At 35.8% G+C, this 19,607-nt stretch overlaps 1 protein-coding gene across 2 annotated transcripts; it reads left to right on the top strand.

Annotated features, from left to right (window-relative positions):
- The first annotated feature begins 11,480 nt into the window (after positions 1–11,480).
- LOC125683223 (uncharacterized) lies at positions 11,481–17,408 on the top strand. Of its 2 annotated transcripts, none has more exons than XM_048924156.2 (4): positions 11,481–11,647; positions 15,788–15,845; positions 15,998–16,152; positions 16,948–17,408. In XM_048924156.2, the coding sequence occupies exons 1-4, from the start codon at positions 11,587–11,589 to the stop codon at positions 17,190–17,192; spliced, it is 519 nt and encodes a 172-aa protein (XP_048780113.2). In that variant the 5' UTR covers positions 11,481–11,586; the 3' UTR covers positions 17,193–17,408. The 2 variants fall into 2 exon arrangements, with proteins under 2 accessions (XP_048780113.2, XP_048780104.2); XM_048924147.2 differs by lacking the exon at positions 11,481–11,647 and adding an exon at positions 12,592–12,841.
- Positions 17,409–19,607: the final 2,199 nt, after the last annotated feature.

Genomic DNA, 19,607 nt, shown 5'->3' with positions numbered 1-19,607 from the left:
TTTTTTTGTCAGAAACTCTATTCAGAGGCTCTGAATGAAGCAAAATTACATTATTGTCTTCCTGTACAAAAATTTACTTTATAGCTATATAATGTTATATATATTCAATAGAACCGAAATCTTTAGTTTGATCAAATCTTAAACTTATTTTTAATTTTACCAACGGATATGGTACATACAACCCTATCACAATAACAAATTTTTACAACAAAATAAAATTAATATCTAGAGCTAATATGACGTCATGTTTTCTTAAATCTCATACATAATACTCGGATTTGACAGGGAAAGACCCTTTTCCGTTTTCCTGTATTTCGGAGTTGTTAATACGTGGTTACTCAACTAAGAATTTGTTAATATCATTAAGATAATAGCACTTTCTACTGTATGCAAGATCTTGAGATTACCTGAAAATATTTCCATAGAATTTAGAGGTAATGCTTGAGTAATGCTCGAATTAGGAAAAGGAAGACCCTTTTCGATTTTCAGATGTATTTGTTATTGATAAGAATGATATTATTTAATACTGATTAGATGACAGCGCTTTCTATGTCACGTGACATCATCGAGTCCAGAAAAAAAAATCATGGGTGGATGTACCAACCATACCGACTAGATACACGCAGCACTGAAGGGTAATATTCATTACGGGACCCTCTCTGACTTGTCATTTTCTACTCCTATGGATCTTTTGGCTTTCATTTGTATATTTTACATGTATAAAATCTTCAAATGATACAACAAAACCATGATTATGGCATCTATTTTTACAACAAAGACAGTGCTATTACATGTATGAGTATTGTGTGGAGTAAAATCATGTCCAATCTAATGATTGCTAAATGTCTGTGTTGGTCTACAAGTCTGTCTGTAACTATATATGTAACTACGTGTAATAACTTATAAGATACTTCAAACAGTCCTATGTGTGTATGTATGCTGTTTATGTATGTTGTACGTGTGCATTTATTCTTGTCGCACAAAACCTCTCAAGAGAGCTTACGATGTTGTACATTCTGTAATATATAACCTGACTTCTGATTGTTGGGTATTGGGAGTTTTCGAGAAATGACGCCAAAATAAGCTTCGCCGCTTGAACTGCCACATCATTCCTGACTTTACAATGTATCCCATGCAACTCGGCTCATGCACCCCTGGGTGCATATATTGATTTTTTCATTTTAAAGTCTAGTGATTTTTTTCTTCTTCTGAAATTTGTAAATCTAAGGAAAAATTTTATGTCGTGTCTCTTGTTATCGCGCAAATACTTCTGTAATCCGCAAACTACGTGATAACCTGATGTTGCTGGAACTTCCGCAAATGGACTTTGCGCAATGAGCTACATATGTAGTACTATTTCATTCACTGTGTATGTGACGCTCGCAAGGAAGACGGCAGTGAACATCCGCCCAAATCAGGTTATCACGTAGTTTGCGGATTACGGAAGTATTTTCGCGATAACAAGAGACACGACATAAAATTTTTCCTTAGATTTACAAATTTCAGAAGAAGAAAAAAATCACTAGACTTTAAAATGAAAAAATCAATATATGCACCCAGGGGTGCATGAGCCGAGTTGCATGGGATACATTGTAAAGTCAGGAATGATGTGGCATATTTATAATTGTGAAAAACTAATTTCAGTTTTAAACTTTTCGAGTTATTGTCCAGAAACCAGATTTGTCTGAAGTTTTCAATCTATTTTCGGTCACTGTGACCTTGACCTTTGACCTTTTTTCTCCACAATCGATAGGGGCCTTGCTTTGCTGGTATCCAACAATATATCCAAGTTTAATTTGATTCAAATTAAAAAATTTCGAGTTATCGTCCTGAAACCAAAATGTTTTGGAATTTTAAATCTATTTTCGGTCACTGTGACCTTGACCTTTGACCTATTTTCTCCAAAATCAATAGGGGTCTTCCTTACCTGGTACATAACAATATTTTTGAGTATCATTTGATTCAGATTTACACTTTCTGAGTTATCATCCGGATACCAAATTTTTCTGAAATTTTCGTTCTATTTTCGGTCAATGTGACCTAGACCTTTGACCACTTTTCTCCAAAATTAATAGGGGTCTTTATTACCTGGTACCCAACAATATATCAAAGTTTCATTTGATTAGATTGTAAAAATTTTGAGTTATCATCCGGAAACCAATTGTTAACGCCCGCCCGCATCACCAAACCAATAGCCGAGTTCAACTTCGTTGCAACTCGGCTAAAAAAATCTCTAATGTCCAAAGGATCCAAATAATCAAGAAGATGAAGGCTTTCGGGAAAAGGAATACTGGGAAGCAAATCTGCAAAAACTTTACAATATGCAATTGTACTTTGGTGTAAGAGGGTAGGGTGTGAGGTATATGTTAGGCTCTTTGGACCGAGGGGCTTTGGACTTTGATGAGCACACGTGACAACTGGCGTGGATGGACGAGGGAAATTAGTAGATTTTCATAGCGGTTCAAACAAGAAAATCAGAGAGGAGTTATTTGCCTGTGTTTCCAGAGTAAGGGTTGTCATCACCACTGTCAACCAAGCGTGTTAGAAAAAACACGTGTATTTCATTTGTTTTTAAAATTAAAAAGCATTTAATTAAAACACAAGTTAATGTGATGCATATAAAGTTATATGCTTTTAGTTTCCTACCTCCAGCTGTAGCAATTCCTTGATGCTCTTGGATACGACGGTCAGTTTTAAAGACACCAGCTTGCAGAACATTTTATACGATATGGAACTCAAGTTGTTGGTGTGAATAAGATTAAATGATTCATGAAAATATTGTGTACAAGGGTGGTCTGATTGGAGACTTAGTAAATTTTAGATCCTCACACACCAAAAGGTGTGAAAATATAATCACCGAATGACGAGAATATGGACGAACACGGAGAAAATGTTGAAAATACGCTGGATTGGTTGATTGATTGTATATTGTTTTAAAGTTATGATAGCTCTCAATATGAAAATTTATTTTGTTATAAAAATATGCAATTACGATAATTTTATATGTAACTTTATCCATAATCATTGATAAAATCAAAATTAAGTTTAAGATTTTATCAAAATAAAGATTTCGGTTCTATTGAATATATAGCATTATATAGAAATAAATAATATGGGAAGACAACAATGTAATTTTGATTCATTCAGAGCCCCTGAATAGGTTTACTAACACAAATATTAATAACAAAAGTTTATAAAGCTCATTTTTTTTTCTGTCATTGAAATAGTAAATCACAATTTTGCAACAACAAAAAAATTCAACATCAAAACATTAGAGCTAGTATTACTTTAACGCCAATCGAGAGTTTTTCAATCATTTGGGGACGTGAGCATTGCCGGTAAGGGGTTGTTAAATTTAGGCCTATGCTCGGCGTTTATGGCCATTGAGCAGGGAGGGATCTTTATCGTGCCACACCTGCTGTGACACGGGCCTCGGTTTTTGCGGTCTCATCCGAAGGACCGCCCAATTTAGTCGCCTCTTATGACAAGCAAAGGGTACTGAGAACCTATTCTAACCCGGATCCCATGGGATAAAAAAATATGATTTCTAGTCAACTCGTACCCTGACCGACTCGTACCCAGGTCAACTCGTACCAAAGAATCTGCCCATAATGCAATATATCTATGCGCATATAAGTGACATATCGCTTAGGTACGAGTTGTCATCAATTGAAGAGGAGGAGTCAACACGTAACCAGATTCTTGGGTACGAGTTGACTTTTACCTTTTGGGTACGAGTTGACCTATTGGGTACGAGTTGACCTGGGTACGAGTCGGTCAGGGTACGAGTTGACTTGACTCCAAAAAGATGCTGAAGAATGAAGTAAACGTAAACCCGAAATCTAATGTCTGTTTTGAAAATAGTCATATTTCGTTAGATTTTCTATAATTAGTAGAAGTGTTGGAGAACGTGTTTAAAGTACACATCTGATGTAGGGAAAATCCTGAATTCAGTAACATCAAAGAACTTACTGATGTTCTCTTTTCTTCTCTCGTTTTTGAATAGTTACTGACAAGTATAAAATTTGTATGTTTGCACTGTGTTATAATTCAAAAAGTAGCTATCGCATTGGAAGATACATGTATGTACACTGGGTTTAACAAATAGGCAAAATGTACTTTACGACTTCTGATATTTAAATTGTTTCAATCGAGTGCTTTCAACGTACATTTCAAAACATGTAAACTGTGAACAAAGAAATACGCACCTGCTTATTGCGTTGAAACATCTATATGTGTATATGGCCTTTTAAAATATGATTGTAACAGGGATGTGACTGAATTCCTCAGAAATCAGAGGAAAACTGGTCAAAAAGGGAGGAAAACACCTCACCCTACCTGGAAAAATATCATTTTCTGCCACTTTATATCAAATCCAGAGTGTTTCATTTTTTCGAAAATTGAGCAAATCAGAGGATTTCCTCTGAAAAGAGGAAAAATCACACCCCTGTTGTAAAAACTGGTGCTTGGCTCGTCAAAATTATTTTTGCATCTCTGTTAATGAATATTCATGAACTGAGTCATCGTCGGAACCCACGGGTTTTCTGTCCGTTAAACTGCATTCAATGCAAGATGAAACCCGTGGAAACGAAAGGTCGGCTGGCACCCAACGAAGTAGGATCTGCATCTGGACAGTAATTTGGTAATAATTTCCATTTCAGAATTTAAGAAATATCTAATAACTGTTACCCAACTTACATGTTGAATTATCTCTGTTAGCTTGCTCTGGCGTTTCAACTCAACGTAACACAATGCCCCGGGCCGAGTGTCGTCTGGCGCCGGTATTTATACCTTGTTCACCGGATACCCAACGTTACCAATGTACACAGTGACGTACTGCACACATGACATCACGTTCTTTGGTGATCGTGCCAAATTTAGCAACTGGAAGTATGGAGTTACCAATGTCGATTCGGTAGGCTGTATAACGTAAAAATACAGCAAAAATACGTAAAAGCGTTGAGTGCCAGTGACTATAATTGATACAAACAAGGTAAGGAAACACCAATGGTTGATTGCAGGTATCTTTTGTTAATAAAAGTGAGTTAAGCGCTATATTTCGATGTATATCTCTGCACCAAAGTCACCAGCACGTGCACCGATGTAATACACAACATGTCACCAGTCATGGGTTATTATCCAGACTCCGAATGGAAATACACAAGCGTTTATAGTTTTATGTATATTACGTATATATCGATGACTGCACACTCTTAGATATTCCTGTATTATACATCGTAGATTTATAGCGCTAACATTATCAACACAAAGATCTTCACATTACAATATTATATTCTTTCAATGTAAAACTTATACGGTACCAATTTTGATGCACCAGATGCGCATTTTGACAAATAATGTCTCTTCAGTGATGCTCAACCGAAATGTTTGAAATCCGAAATAACTATGAAGTTTTAGAGCTAAATATAGCCAAAAACAGCGTGCCAAAAAAGTGGAGCCAAATTCGTCCAAGGATAAGAGCTATGCGTGAGGGAGATAATCCTTAATTTTGAAATGAATTTCTAAATTTTATAACAGCAATTAAATATATATCCGTATTTTCAAGCTAGTAACGAAGTACATAGCTACTGGGCTGTAGAGACCTTCGGGGACTAACAGTCCACCAGCAGAGGCCTCGACCCAGGGGTCATAATGTAAAACTTATACGGTACCAATTTTGATGCACCAGATGCGCATTTCGACAAATAATGTCTCTTCAGTGATATGCAGGAGGTTGAAGACGAACATCTTTTCTTATTTCTTTGCCCAAAATATAACAATGAGAGGTTACAATTAATGGAAACCATCTCAAGAATCAACTCACATTTTTCTGTTTTGACACCTACTGAGAAACTAATATGGATCTTAAATAATGAAAGTAAAGACATTATATGTTTGCTTGGAAAATTTATTTTTGAAAACAGTAAAAGAACCAATGTATAAACATATGTATGTTCATGTGCAGGTTTTTGGAAGTTTATCCTTGTTGTTAGATGTAATGGAACATTTAAATGTATGAGTACAATATGCACATTTTTAAAATCTAACTTTACAAAAAAGTATAATGATATTTCATCATCATCAACAATAGAGACAATGATGCCTGGTTATGGTTATGTAGTGAGCAATATTGTTGAGTTTCTATAGAAATAATGCTTAAATTATACTTCTTTTGTCAACTATGCCTTCCGGGGCCCTTGATTGGTCAATAAAAATATCTTGTATCTTTTATACAAGTGGAAATCAACTTAGAAATTTGAATTTCAATCCAATATTTTCTAGGGAGTCCGTGCTCAAAAATGTTCCCACTCAATCCGCATTGAGGTAGCATCCGCGCTTTGCATTGTGACATCAAATGTTTTGACTGTAACAGATGAACATCACGAATGCTGTATATTTCATGTCTTGCCAGTCTTAGGAGAGCAAGGTCCGACATGAGAATAAACAGGATTTTCAAGATTAGAAGGAACACACTAATCATATCAACTGCAAATTTCCTAAGTTATGTTGATTTTTTATGCCCCCTAACTAAAGTCGGGGGTGGGGGGGGGGGGGTTATATTGTTTTTCTACTGTGTGTCTAAAACTTGAATGGTGAGTGAAAGGGCTCTCATATTTCATAGTTGTATTCTTCGTAACAAGACATTTCTTTTGGTATCAAAGGTTTTGACCTTGTGATCTTGACCTTTGAGTTTAACCTACTTTTGATTGATTGAATATTGTTTAACGTCCCTCTCAAGAATATTTCACTCATATGGTGACGTCAACATTGCCAGTGAAGGGCTGCAAAATTTAGGCCTATGCTCGGCGCTTATGCCCATTGAGCAGGGAGGGATCTTTATCGTGTCACACCTGCTGTAACACTGGATCTCGGTTTTTGCTGTCTCATCCAATGGACCGCCCCATTTAGTCGCCTCTTACGACAAGCAAGGGGGTACTGAGGACCTATTCTAACCCGGATCCTCACGGGAACCTACTGTTGAAAAGAAAAATCTAAGCTAGGCAATATATCTTGGAACTATTTAAGGTAATGGCAAGAAATTAAGAAATTTCCTTTGATGCCTTGGCGTTTTTGGTCATATGACCGTAGCCTTGAAGTTTGACCCACATTTTAAAACTTTAACCAAAACTTTAACCGATCTCAAAATTTTTGAATGCTGTGTGATATGTCGTTCGTATTCCATGCATGCATTCCTTGTGACAAGACCTCTCTGTTGGTACCAAGTGTTTAACCTTGCAACTTTGACCTTGTATCTTAACCCAGTTAACTAGGTTAAAGTGAACCTAAGCAATATCAGCTGAAATGTTCAAGGTAGGAATTTCAAATGTTGTATATAGATTCCTTATGGTAAGACCTTAACTTTCATACCATGATTTTTTTTCTTCGTCTTGTGGTATTGTATCATGGTTATTTCGTGACTGCCTTGACATGGGCAACAGACACAAACTTCACCAGAAAACCCGTTAACAAGGTTAAAGTTTGTTTCTAAAATATAACCTAATCAAACACAAGTCTTTAATACGATTTGGCGTCCTTGCCATGGCCATTTAATGATACATTGGAGAAAGTACAAATATAATGCAATGTGTGCGCCGATGATGATAATAAGGCAGCATAAGATACATAAATATAGATATTGAGTAATATAAATACCATCTTAATCCAAGGGAGCCTGAAAAAAAAAATACCCCCCCCCCCATCCCGGAGACAGCATTCTATGCAAAATTATGCTTAACAGTCAACACTCAGGACAGGAATTTTTGGAAGTCTGTAATGGACAGTCGATGAACCTCAGTCTGCATCGATACACGCCATGATGCTGAAACGAGAAATTAACAAACCGGAAACGACAATCGAAGAACACCATTACAAAAATGAAAGAGATGCCAAGGGAAATAAAAAAAATTAAGGGGAAGAGGGAGAGTGGGTATACATCTTTTTTGTTCGAATGACGAAATGAATAGGAGTAATATATGAAATGCGCGTAGCAATGAACTAGGAATTTCGTACGACGAACCCGATGTATTTCTAACATAATACCAGATTTATCCATATTAGATAAACCCCATTATATCACGACCCGATGGGACTAGGTTAGGACCACAATATGGGGTCAGCATTTTTCATGGAATAAAATAGCAAAATTTTTTTTTTTAAATCACAATGGCTGAACGACCCATGTAAGCGATGTGACCCATGGGCCTCATGTTCATTGTGAAGGAGAAGATAATGTATGTATATGTGCACGAACAAACATTTTTATATTTGATTCTGAATAAAGTATCTAATAATGTACTCTTCCCGGCTCAACCAAGTAAAATGAAACATGAAATAGAAATTATTTCATAATAATCACCAATGGGTTGAGGATTTTAATGTCTCTACGGTAGCGGTTATTTTTAATCTTTGTAAACGAAGATATAACCTGTGTCCTACCCCGTCACGCTTTGCAGACCACTTATTGGATACATGTCAATAAATTCTAAATCTTCACATCGGGGAGTGCTTGCGAAATGTTACACTTTTGTGAGGGGAATTACCGTCTAAACCCGTCGCAGTCCAATGCATTTAGGGGAAATCCGAATAATTTCATGTTTACGGCACAGGCAATTGCATCGCTTGGGGTCGAATTTACTATATAAAGTGTACTCTTTATATAGTAAATTCGACCCCAAGCGATGCAATTGCCTGTGGTTTACGGTGGTACATTGTATATAGCGCGGGTAGTATGGAGCTGTTGAGGTCGAGCAGTATAAATGGTGTCATTGTGTGGTGGAGTAAAGGTGGCAAGTCTTTAAGATTTGCACCTTGCAAATAAAAAAATACGTTTACAATATTTGTTTATAAACGTGATAGAAAAAAAAAAAACCAAAAAAAACCCGGAGTGATATTTATGATATTTATTCCCTGTAATTTCTGCTGTAGTGTTCTTTCAAATTGAGTACTACACTATAATACATTGAACACTGTGACCGCGGGTGGAATCCGGTCACATTTAATTAATACATGTAACCTTTCAAAATGTTAATGAATCATCTGATGGAGTGCGCCAGGCAAATCAGCTGAGCCTGTCCTTGGATCCAGGAAGATCTCACAATACAGTTCATAGGAGTAATTCTATAGCATCAATTGTAGCCAGATGTTTCCCGAGATAATCAATGTATACACGTAGAGAAGGCATATACATGACCCCCCCCCCCCCCCCCGAAAAAAAAAAAACCCACCGACAACGGTCGCAAACTGACACTTCCGAGGGGAAGGTGCTAACAGTATAATTCAAAAGGGGAGGGATAACGCCATGTAAAAGGTTAGGGTGTACATATCAACCATAATACAAGTCACATAAAATAAAATGTTTGTCCATCGTAGTTTCATAGAATAGTTGGCATGCACACAAACCACGCCTCTTAATTAAATAGTTTATGTAAGAAAGAGTTATCTGTTGATCATGAGACGCATTTCAGGCTAACAGACAAGAGAAATATAAATATCACATTATTGAGTAGTAAAATAAAAGTACTAAGTACTTACTATCTCCTAGTACATGCTTTTACGGTATTTTCAATTGTTATACTCTGTGACTGGTTATAATTAATGTCACCAAATCTGTCCTCCATGATTCATTTCATTCACCTAACCATACTCTGCTCTTTTCACGCGTACCGTGTGTATTGTCTTTATTGTGTGTATTGTATATAGAACCTCATGTACCATAAAGTGGTGTGAGAGAATAAACTGAAACTGTAACAAGAAAGGGAGGCTACATATGTTTTGACTTTAAGGAGTACATGTATGTAGACAACCGAGTGCCGATCTCAAAATGAATGCAGAATGAGTTACATGAAGAACATGGACGAGGGAAATACAGATGACAAAATAAAACTATTGAGTACCCCTATGATATTAGAGAGTTACATGACGTGCACTTCTAATGGGCACAAACTGGGCGCCTTATAGACGTCACGATTGCAAGACAGTGTGAACATCTTGGTTTAGTGTAAAATGTTCAAAAACAAAATGATTATAAAAATCAAATTTATGAATCTAATATTCATATGTATTGAAGGAGAAGAGTGCGTAGACGGTGAACAAAAGCATGCTGGCGTGAAACATTGCTGTTCATACCCTCCTGTATTTCAAAAAAATATTTATCTATTGATTATGGTTACATTTTACTTTGATTTCTTTCGGCATATCCTCACCCGTTAATAGATTCGTGGTATATTTATCAAGATTCAGACGCACATAGGTTACATTCATCAGGATAATTGGTAAAGATATGGGAATGTAAATATTTGTCTGATGATTAGGTTGGTCATATCATTTTACGAGCATTATTTTCATTTTTGTAATTTGCTCCTTTGCGCGATTCGCTGGCGCATTATCAAAGTCATTTTTAAAAAGGAAAATGCTGGACAACAATTGGCCACAGTTCATTATATACAATAGTCAGAGTTCCTATAGATAGGGTCTTGGAAACTTGATGCAGAAGATTTTTCATATGAATCAGAATGTTCAAATAAAAAGCATAATGCGCATTGGAAAAGCAAAGAGTCTGTCGAACCCGAGTACAGCATCCAGTGATGACCTCTCAACCAAGATGGCTGGAATCAACGGGGTCATTTACCAGAATTCCAGTAATATTGGATATAATCTACTTCTATACTTTGAGATACACGCCCACTTGCAATCCGTCCTTATCATTACCTGCAAACCTCGACAATACATCACTGTACATTATCGTTATCATATTTAGACCGTAGGGATCGAAAGAGGTCAGGAAGTATTTGGAGTTTAATTAAATATCTTTCAAAATTTCATTTTTGAGTGATTATTGTTCTTTGACAGAAATTTTGATAAATTGATTTTTAAAAATGGCCGGTTCAAATGATAAATAGTCACTTTCCTATCGTCTGCTTATTTTGAACCATATACTTTTTGACAACAATTTCTTTGTTCATACATACAGTGTACGTGTTCTAACCTTGATGGGGATTCTAAGTTGTGTCATTGAGGGCATATGGAGATATTAATTCTAACTTTGAAAATTATTGGGAATCTGACCTTTTGATTGAGAGTTCAGATTTAAGTTACCAAGATCTAGTCACTTTTAGCCAGAGTTTTATGTTGCTGGAATCAGTCGATACACATACATGTATATAGGAATGTGTTTGAAATTTTGCGGATTAAAACTTTAACATCTTTGTTTGTAAACTTGTCAATTACATACTTGACAGTTGTACTTTTGTCCGCATTACATTTACCATGATCATGTGGATTGCATTACTAACAATACAGTGTAAACAGAAAAAGCCAATCAAATAAATAATTTTATTTGTTTTTAGAAATAAGTTAAAGACTCATCAGTTCAGACGCAGTTTTCTTTACAACATTATGATCCGCCACTATATTTAAATAGGGCACCTAAGGCATTTAATAAAAAAAAAAATTCCACTGATATTTTCCATCTCCGAAATTTTACTTCCGCTTTAAGTCGCACCTATTTTGCCTGATGTTTTTAAATAAGGCACGTGCCGTAACAATACCCTCACATTGCTGACGCATTTCATCAGTCGAACACGGAATATGGCTTTGAAAAGAATTCTATCTTTTTCCATGTTTTGTATTTTTCTACTGTTAGTGGAAGGTATGCTATTATCGATTCCATAGTATATATGCACGTACTTTCATTCCTCTGATAAGTACGTGGAACGATTTGGTATTGTTTATCGTTATATTTTGATGTGTAAATCCATTTCTCGAGGTTTAGAATATAAGTTTTTATTAACTCATGCAAACACAATCTCTCTCTCTCTCTCTCTCTCTCTCTCTCTCTCTCTCTCTCTGAGACTGAATCTTGTATTCTTACTACATACACATGTATATGCTATTTTTATATTGTAAGAATCTGTGCTATAATGGACCTTCTGTATAAGGTGAGGACAGAAATAAATATTAATGGTTAGTTGTATATACTGTGTAATGTCCCGCTCGAGAGTTTTTCATTCATGCGTGATACAAGTATGGATACGTCACCATTGCCGGCGAAGATGCCTATGCCCGGCGATTGCGGCCTCGGAACAGGGAGGGGTCTTTATCGTGCCACACCTGCAGTGACACGGCCCCCCGGTTTTTGCGGCCTCATCCGAAGGACCGCCCCATTTAATCACCTCTTGCGACAAGCAAGGGGTATTGAAAACCTAACCCGGATCCCCACGGTAATAAATTTTAATGAGTAGAGTGTTTAAAATCAAAATCACATGGAGTAATGCAATGAATCATGTACCAATAGCTGTTCTATCAATATGCAATTATCAAAGGTTGTATTGTATTCAAATTATCGAAAGTTATTGTGCATTTTAATTTGTTTTCATTAAGTATCTGAGAATACACGCTAAAATAATGTACGTTTCGAAGGCAGCATGTACAAATTTTCAAAATGTATAGCTAGTGATTAAGAAAGTATTTTGATTAATACGAGGAAAGAAAAGGGATAGCTGTTTACAAATGTACGTACGTGGTATATATTCTACAATATGAAAGTAAGATTTTTACGGTAAGATAAACTGTTTTTATGCAGAGGAACAATTAAATGTCATCTTTATTCGACCGAGCAATTGATTTTCGGCGCTCATTTCACAATCTGATTAGTAATAGAAAATTCTTGAATTGGACACCCCGAGGTATTGTAGTTCCGCATGAAAGAGTTATGTGTCCACGTTGTTGGCAAACTTCACGCACAAAGCTTTTGAAATCAACCCTGCGATTGAGACACAGAAGATGGCTTTGCAAAAATGTCTCGCTGTATTTTTATGTTGGATTTGTTTATTGTTGGTGGAAGGTATGCCATTATGGACTTTACAAAATGTTTAAATACTTATATTGTAATTAAGAAAACACATTACGTTGTTTAATATGTTGATTATTGCTTACCATTATATTTAACTGTTTAATCACGTATTTTTATTTTTATTTCGATCTAAATAACTAAGTTTAATTGGAATGCAAGAACGATATTTCAGGTATGACTAACGAATATGTAATTCATCAAATTACTGTCTCTAGCACAGGTGCTCCAATTCGATTTGGAAAATTTATTGGTATTAAATTTGTTCTATAAGAACGTTGAAAATTGTTTCGGGAAGGTAATCACACAAGGATGTTCGTAATAAGATAGATTGCTCAATACTGTTTACCTGAGATTGTGAAATAGATAGGATAGTTTACCAGATCGTACCTACATTGTTGAATATTTAATTTAATATATCGCTGTAAATCTAGTGCTACTGCGGTTTTCCATTCACTATATGTAAAATGATGTATTGCGTAAATTAAACATTACTTCTCGTTTTCGTGTTTCTAAACAGGTTGGGAACACTCCCCCTATAGCGAGATATTCTCGCAAAAAAGCGATTATTTTACTATAGCGAGAGTAAATATACCCCGTACAATCGAGAAAAACACCTGTGGGGTATATATACATCTCTTCGTGTTTCACGTGAAAAAGAAAACGAAAAAGTGCAGAAATGTCTGATACTTCTGCAAATATATTGATCAAAACAAAAACACTCACGATGTGCATTAGATGTCAGACTTCTTCCCTCTTACGCAGCAACATTGATATGAAATTTCTTGACTGTGTTGTAAAATTATAGAGACAACTCGCTTCATGCTGAGTGTGTGTCGCACTTATTCAGCATTGCACGGAATTTGCCATTATTTTCAATAAAGGCACCAAAACACCTGTTTATGGTAATGTTGACTTTCTCGCTAAAGAGGGGTAATCGCTTTTTAGCGAGATCTCGCTATAGGGGATTCCGAAGTGTTCCCAACCTGCTAATGTTTCAGTTAACAAAATTGGTATGGACCGGTGAATATTTAAAAACACACAAACGTTTGGGTGGCTTGTAATTGGGCAACCAACTGTAACAGGAGATCAGACATGCCGAAAGAGCGATATAAATCTATTTTGGGGCATACTCCCCGCTCTCACTGACGTATTGTTATACCCCAGCACTAAAACTTCAGTACAAAAGTATAAAATTATATATCACTCTATGATAACATGTCTGATCCTTTGGTCGTCCAGGTCATACAAATATTCTCTGTTTTTAAGATAATTTTCAACAACAAAAATTATCTAGAAAACGCATGGAAGTCTTTTCCATCTTGCCTAAAAATGTCCAAAAGAATAGTATTTGCAAGTTCTTAGCTTAAGGTATTCAATGTATAACAAAGGGATAATGATCAATTTTGAATGATTTAAATCAAAATAAATGTTTATTGTTAAATAATGATGAAAGTAAAGAAGATCAAATTCACATGACTGTTAAAGGATTTTGCTATTAAGAATTTTTTGAAGAGTTATCTTCCTTTCGAAAATAATAATTTTCTAAAAATGTGTGCTTACTCCGCCTCACGCCTGGACACTTGATCCCACCTCTGGTATGTCCAAGGGTCCGTGTTTGCCCAACTCTTTATTTTGTATTCCTTATAGGAGTTACGAGATTGATCACAGTTCGTTATCTTCACCTTTCATTCTTAAATAATTTACCGTGTTATATATGTAACTGCATATATATGTACATGCATTTTAAATGCTTTCAGAAATTGACAGATTTTGATATGTGAATAAACTTTAACTCAAAGCCTGATAAGAACTGTAAACAGTGGAATGAAGTTTGCTGACTGAACGCTTTTAAAACTATGTTTTATGGCAACAGGACAATTTCTGTGAATTTTTTAGACTTATTACTGGAGTCCTACCAAACTTTTGATCAACCATAGAAATAACACCTTCCGATATCGAGACACGGTGTTACCACAGTAAATAAAATACTTGCAATTTATAATTCAAGAAAAATGTAGTTGCTCAATGTTGCCACAGGTATGAACTTTTGCGCCATACATAGAGCAAATTTAGTGGCACTTCACCTAGTTGTTATAGGGGCATGGGCACGATTTGAGCTGGAAAATTTTCAACATTTACTTTTCCATTTTTATTGCTTACAATGCTTGATTAAGGTATTTCTAATGGTCAACCAAAATCTGAATGTCAGTTGTTGAGTTACAAGCGAGATACAGCACTCGCAATTCTTTGTTAGGTAAACAAGGCTCATGCTATGTTTTTGTTTACATACATATATAGATAGCTTAATAGAAAATAGCATGTTTAAAACAAAATGAGATGTGACAAACACTAGAAACTGTTTGTGTTCAGAATGAACTTGCAAACTGAAAAAAAATATGCTTTAAACGAACCTTTTACTAGTATATTTAATCTATATAAACAAAAAACATGACATGAGCCTTGTTAACATAACAAAGAATTGTGAGCTCTGTATCTTCCATGTACATGTACCTCAACAACTGACATTCAAATTTTTGCTGATCATTAGAATTAACTAAGTTAAGTATTCTAAACAATAAAAATGGGGGGGGGGGGATTTGAAAATTTTCAGCTCAAATCGTGTCCATGTCCCTTTAAGGGCGCAGGCTTCACAATGGTAGGCCATGCGTTCGATACTAAGGTAGTAGAATTGTAAGTCAAAGAGTCTTCCTGATATGTCTTTCTAAAGCGGAAGTTCTGGGTGTGAGTAATCGTTAACACGGTTACGAATCCTCCCTGTTACGACCTTTAAGAGCCATCCATAGGTCAAAATTTGTGGCCCTTGTTTTAAAGCTGGTGACGTCTCTATTTGATTGAAATATTTTGAAATGGAACGGAAAGCTACCAAAGAACAAGTTTTTCACTGACGATAACTCCTTTCTTTTGTTTCTACGACAGATTGTGATGCGGGTTACAGATCGTATAGACGGTATTATTACACAACGTATTACAGCAGGTACGCAATTTATGAAATTAATAATTCAATAAAAATGTTGTTGATCAATTTTGTCACAGGTACGGCCTTAACCGCTATATATAGAGAGCAAATGTATATGTGGTTGCAGATATGTAAAATCAAACGTAATATTCTCCTTCTTTGTGTTACAGCGGCGGGGTGATTGGTGGTATAGTGTCCGCTATTGGGTCTGGAATCACATTAACAATAATCATCATATGTTGTTGCGTCCGACGATCCAGAAGAAATGCAAATAATGCAGGTGTTTTCATCTGTAACCCAAACAACCCGCCCACGATCGTTACATGTAAGTACATATTGGTTATTTACCATTCCCCATTTAATATATATTGTATTTAATAATTTTAATATCCAACAGCAGTATAAAACCATTTTGTTTTACTCAGATGCCCCCGAAGTTCAATAACTTTACATAATACATATAGATAATGTTAAAACACTATATTACTATTTTGATATCAAAACTCTATCCCTGGGATACAATTTTGGTAATGAGCTGCCTGTACCTACTAAATATCTAATTAGTTTCGCATTAAAGAAGGTGTAATTTAAATGTTTTCACACATAAACAATATACGGTAAGTTTGATCCCGCACAAGAGACAGAACCTCTACCCCGGGGATTGTGAAATTTATTATTTTTGGTAAAAGCCCTCCTGCCGTACATGGCCATGCATATACTTTTTCCTTACAGATGTGCGGTTGTAGAGAAGATGTTTTAGAATTAGCCATTCCCCCTTAAATTTCAATTTATGTTTCTCTTGTCCCAAAGATGCTTCATACCATATTTGAAAAGATTTTTATGGGTGGTTATCAAAATGAATTTATAAATGTTTACTTTTTAACCCAAGACGACGGTCGATTTCCAATAGCAATAGGTCACTGGAGTGTCTCACGTGATCTACAAAGCTGTAAACAGATATACTCACTTGTTAGAGAATTTCAACAATTTTAACATACTTCATAATCAGTTATTAGATAATAAACAAAACAAAAACAAAAACCCACCAAAATAAATTTCAATCATACGTGAACTGAAAGGTTAAGGAAAATTAGTTAACGCTTACTGTTCAATTTTACAGCAAATGTTTCTTCAGGAGTTACCTATCCTCCACAGCCATATGCGCATGGTGGACAGTATAATACTGCGTTTCAGTATGGAGTGGGTGCCCCGGCCCAGAAGAATGGAGACGCTCCACCACTATCCTATGGCGTACCAGCGCCACCATACAACTCTGTCGTTGGTCAAAATGACGTTGCATATCCTCCCCGTCCAACACAAGAAAATATTTCCTACGCGTCAGCTCCTCCACCGAATAAATATTGATTTGAACATTTAAATCAAAATGTACTATAATATTATGTAGCATATATTACATTTTAAGCATCAAGATGTATCATTTATTTCATGCCTAAAGCATTGTTGAATCCGATTTCAATTTTACATTTTTTTTTTATTCCAACCGGTGCAATCTCTAGACTTTTGTAAACCTTTATTTTTTTTATTCTTTGAGCATTTTTGTATATAAAAATGATATATTTTTGTGGTGTATTGAATCAAATATTTTAGTCAATGGGACAAATGAATTTGAGTTACCGTACCTATACTGGATGTCGAAGTTTCACAAACCTTCTTACAAAGATACATTACAGGATCCAGTAAATGTTCTAGCAAACCCCTATCTTTACTCCTCATGAAAATACAATGTATTAACTGCCGTGACATCACAGATTGATGCTTCTCCAATACATTTGGAAGTCGGAGATAATTATATCTTTTGATAACTCATCCAAAAATTTACTTTGTTCAACATATTCGGATTCTACGCATAAGTACTCTTCGGATTCTACGCATAAGTACTCTGAAGTTTATATTAAAATATGCTGGAGTTTCTAATATTTGTGCAGTGTTTGGAATTCCCATTGGCATGAATTGTGCTCCCCTATTAACTGACCTGATTTTGTATCCTTATGAGACATAATTTATTTGAAAGCTTCTACATACGCATCGTCGGAAACCCACAATCGGTCGCTCTTTTACCCCCATGGACACAACGGCGATATTTTTGCATAACAAATTAAAATTAAAATGTATGACCTTACGTGACCTATCGAGGACCAATGGGAATCGTCGTAAGTGTTCCTGGAACTCTTAGCGCCAGCAGTAATGGCGGTGCCCATGAAAGTGTGTGTGTTTTGTTGTGCCACGATCAAATATCTTGGTTACAGGTCTCTGTCGTTAAAAAGTGCACTTGAACGGTACAGCTATGCTCTAGAGTGCCTCAACTTTCACCCAACAGACGCATAACTTGCGTACAGCCTTTGTACGAATAAATCAAATCGGGTATGCAAACTCAACAAGTCAATGATGACGAAAGTGGACCAGATGAAGGAGGAAAGCGACAAGTTGTTAAGTATGTTTATATTCTGAATGAAATTAATTTCAAAAGAAACTGACAAAGTAGTTGTAAAGCATTTCGCTGAAAGCTTTGTAACTTGTCCAACTTAAACGTAGTCAAAATCTTTGTTTTTCTGTGCTGCCGAACACTAGAAATTTTTCATTGGTTGAATATCGCAATAAGGAATGGTTAAGCGACCAATCAGACAAAGAAGCCGTGACACACCTTCCAGAAAAAAAATATTGGCGTTGTGTCCCACGGGAGATGAAAGTGCGACCGACCGTGGGTTTACGACGATGCTACATACAAAGAAAAAATCTTTTGGTGTGGCCTTCAACATGACATTCACATATCTCGACAACATTTCATTTATTAAGAGTATTCACTTTCATTCATATCGATTCGATATATCACAGTGAACTCAAAATATATCAGTCTTCCACATCTGCTTCATATTTGAATGCTTACTAAATATAAACGATAACGACAAACAACAACTTTCTGATAAATGGGATAACTTCAGCTTCTCCACTGACAACATCCCATACTTATGCAACAATATTCCAGTACGACCTGCACATGGTGTTTATGTCTCTCAATTCGATACTCAAGAGCATGTTCTACGTATGGTCAATCATTAAATCTTTGCAGCGTACTGACCAATAAGTTGCTCTCACTGGGGTTTCAACAGCCTGGTTTAAAGTCAGCATGTGGTAAATTGTATGGTTAATATGATGATCTTATTTGCAAATACAACCTGTCATTAGGTCGAATGCTGTCTGGCATGTTTCATACTTGGTAGGCCTTTCTTTCATCACTGTGTATAAGCCGATGACCGTAGTATATATTACGATCATCAAAAAGTGACAGCTTACCTCATCGGTTAGAATATAATAGTCACGATTTCAAACGATTGATTATTCATTTGCATCATTTTACGATAATTATCAGTATTCTTAATTTTAGTCACTGCAGTTTTCTCGAAAGCAAACTTATTTATCGATAAACGACTTCCAAATAGTGGTATGATGACTGTAAGAAATATTTATGATGACCGTATACTCCAATCTTGAATTAGGATTCAAGAAGTGAAAGTAGCCTTCATAAAAACTCGTACAAAAAGGTTCCGTTGCTGATTTACTTCGCGGGGTAGTCATGATGCACAACCAAGGCTAGTTTGCATCATGACTACTTTATTTTAAATTGATTTTGATACACAAGTAAATTCGATATATAGTATACGGTCATCAAATTCATAATTTACGCGTACGATCTTCGTTAAAACGATAAACATTGTTTGTTGCGGTCATCATTCTACAAAACGTGGAGATCATTTTATCGAT

The sequence above is a fragment of the Ostrea edulis genome, chromosome 1 (assembly GCF_947568905.1).
Source record: "Ostrea edulis chromosome 1, xbOstEdul1.1, whole genome shotgun sequence".
NCBI classification, from domain to species: Eukaryota; Metazoa; Mollusca; class Bivalvia; order Ostreida; family Ostreidae; genus Ostrea; species Ostrea edulis.
The sequence above is the reverse complement of the archived record's forward strand: the minus strand, read 5'-3'. Positions and strand labels throughout refer to the sequence as shown.

Bases quoted from the DNA above. Each gene is read 5' to 3' on its own strand.
- LOC125683223 (XM_048924156.2), top strand. From the start codon at position 11,587: ATGGCTTTGAAAAGAATTCTATCTTTTTCCATGTTTTGTATTTTTCTA. The intron at 11,648-15,787 runs GTATGCTATTAT...TTTCTACGACAG, and splicing joins TTTTCTACTGTTAGTGGAAG to ATTGTGATGCGGGTTACAGA. The intron at 16,153-16,947 runs GTAAGTACATAT...TCAATTTTACAG, and splicing joins CCCGCCCACGATCGTTACAT to CAAATGTTTCTTCAGGAGTT.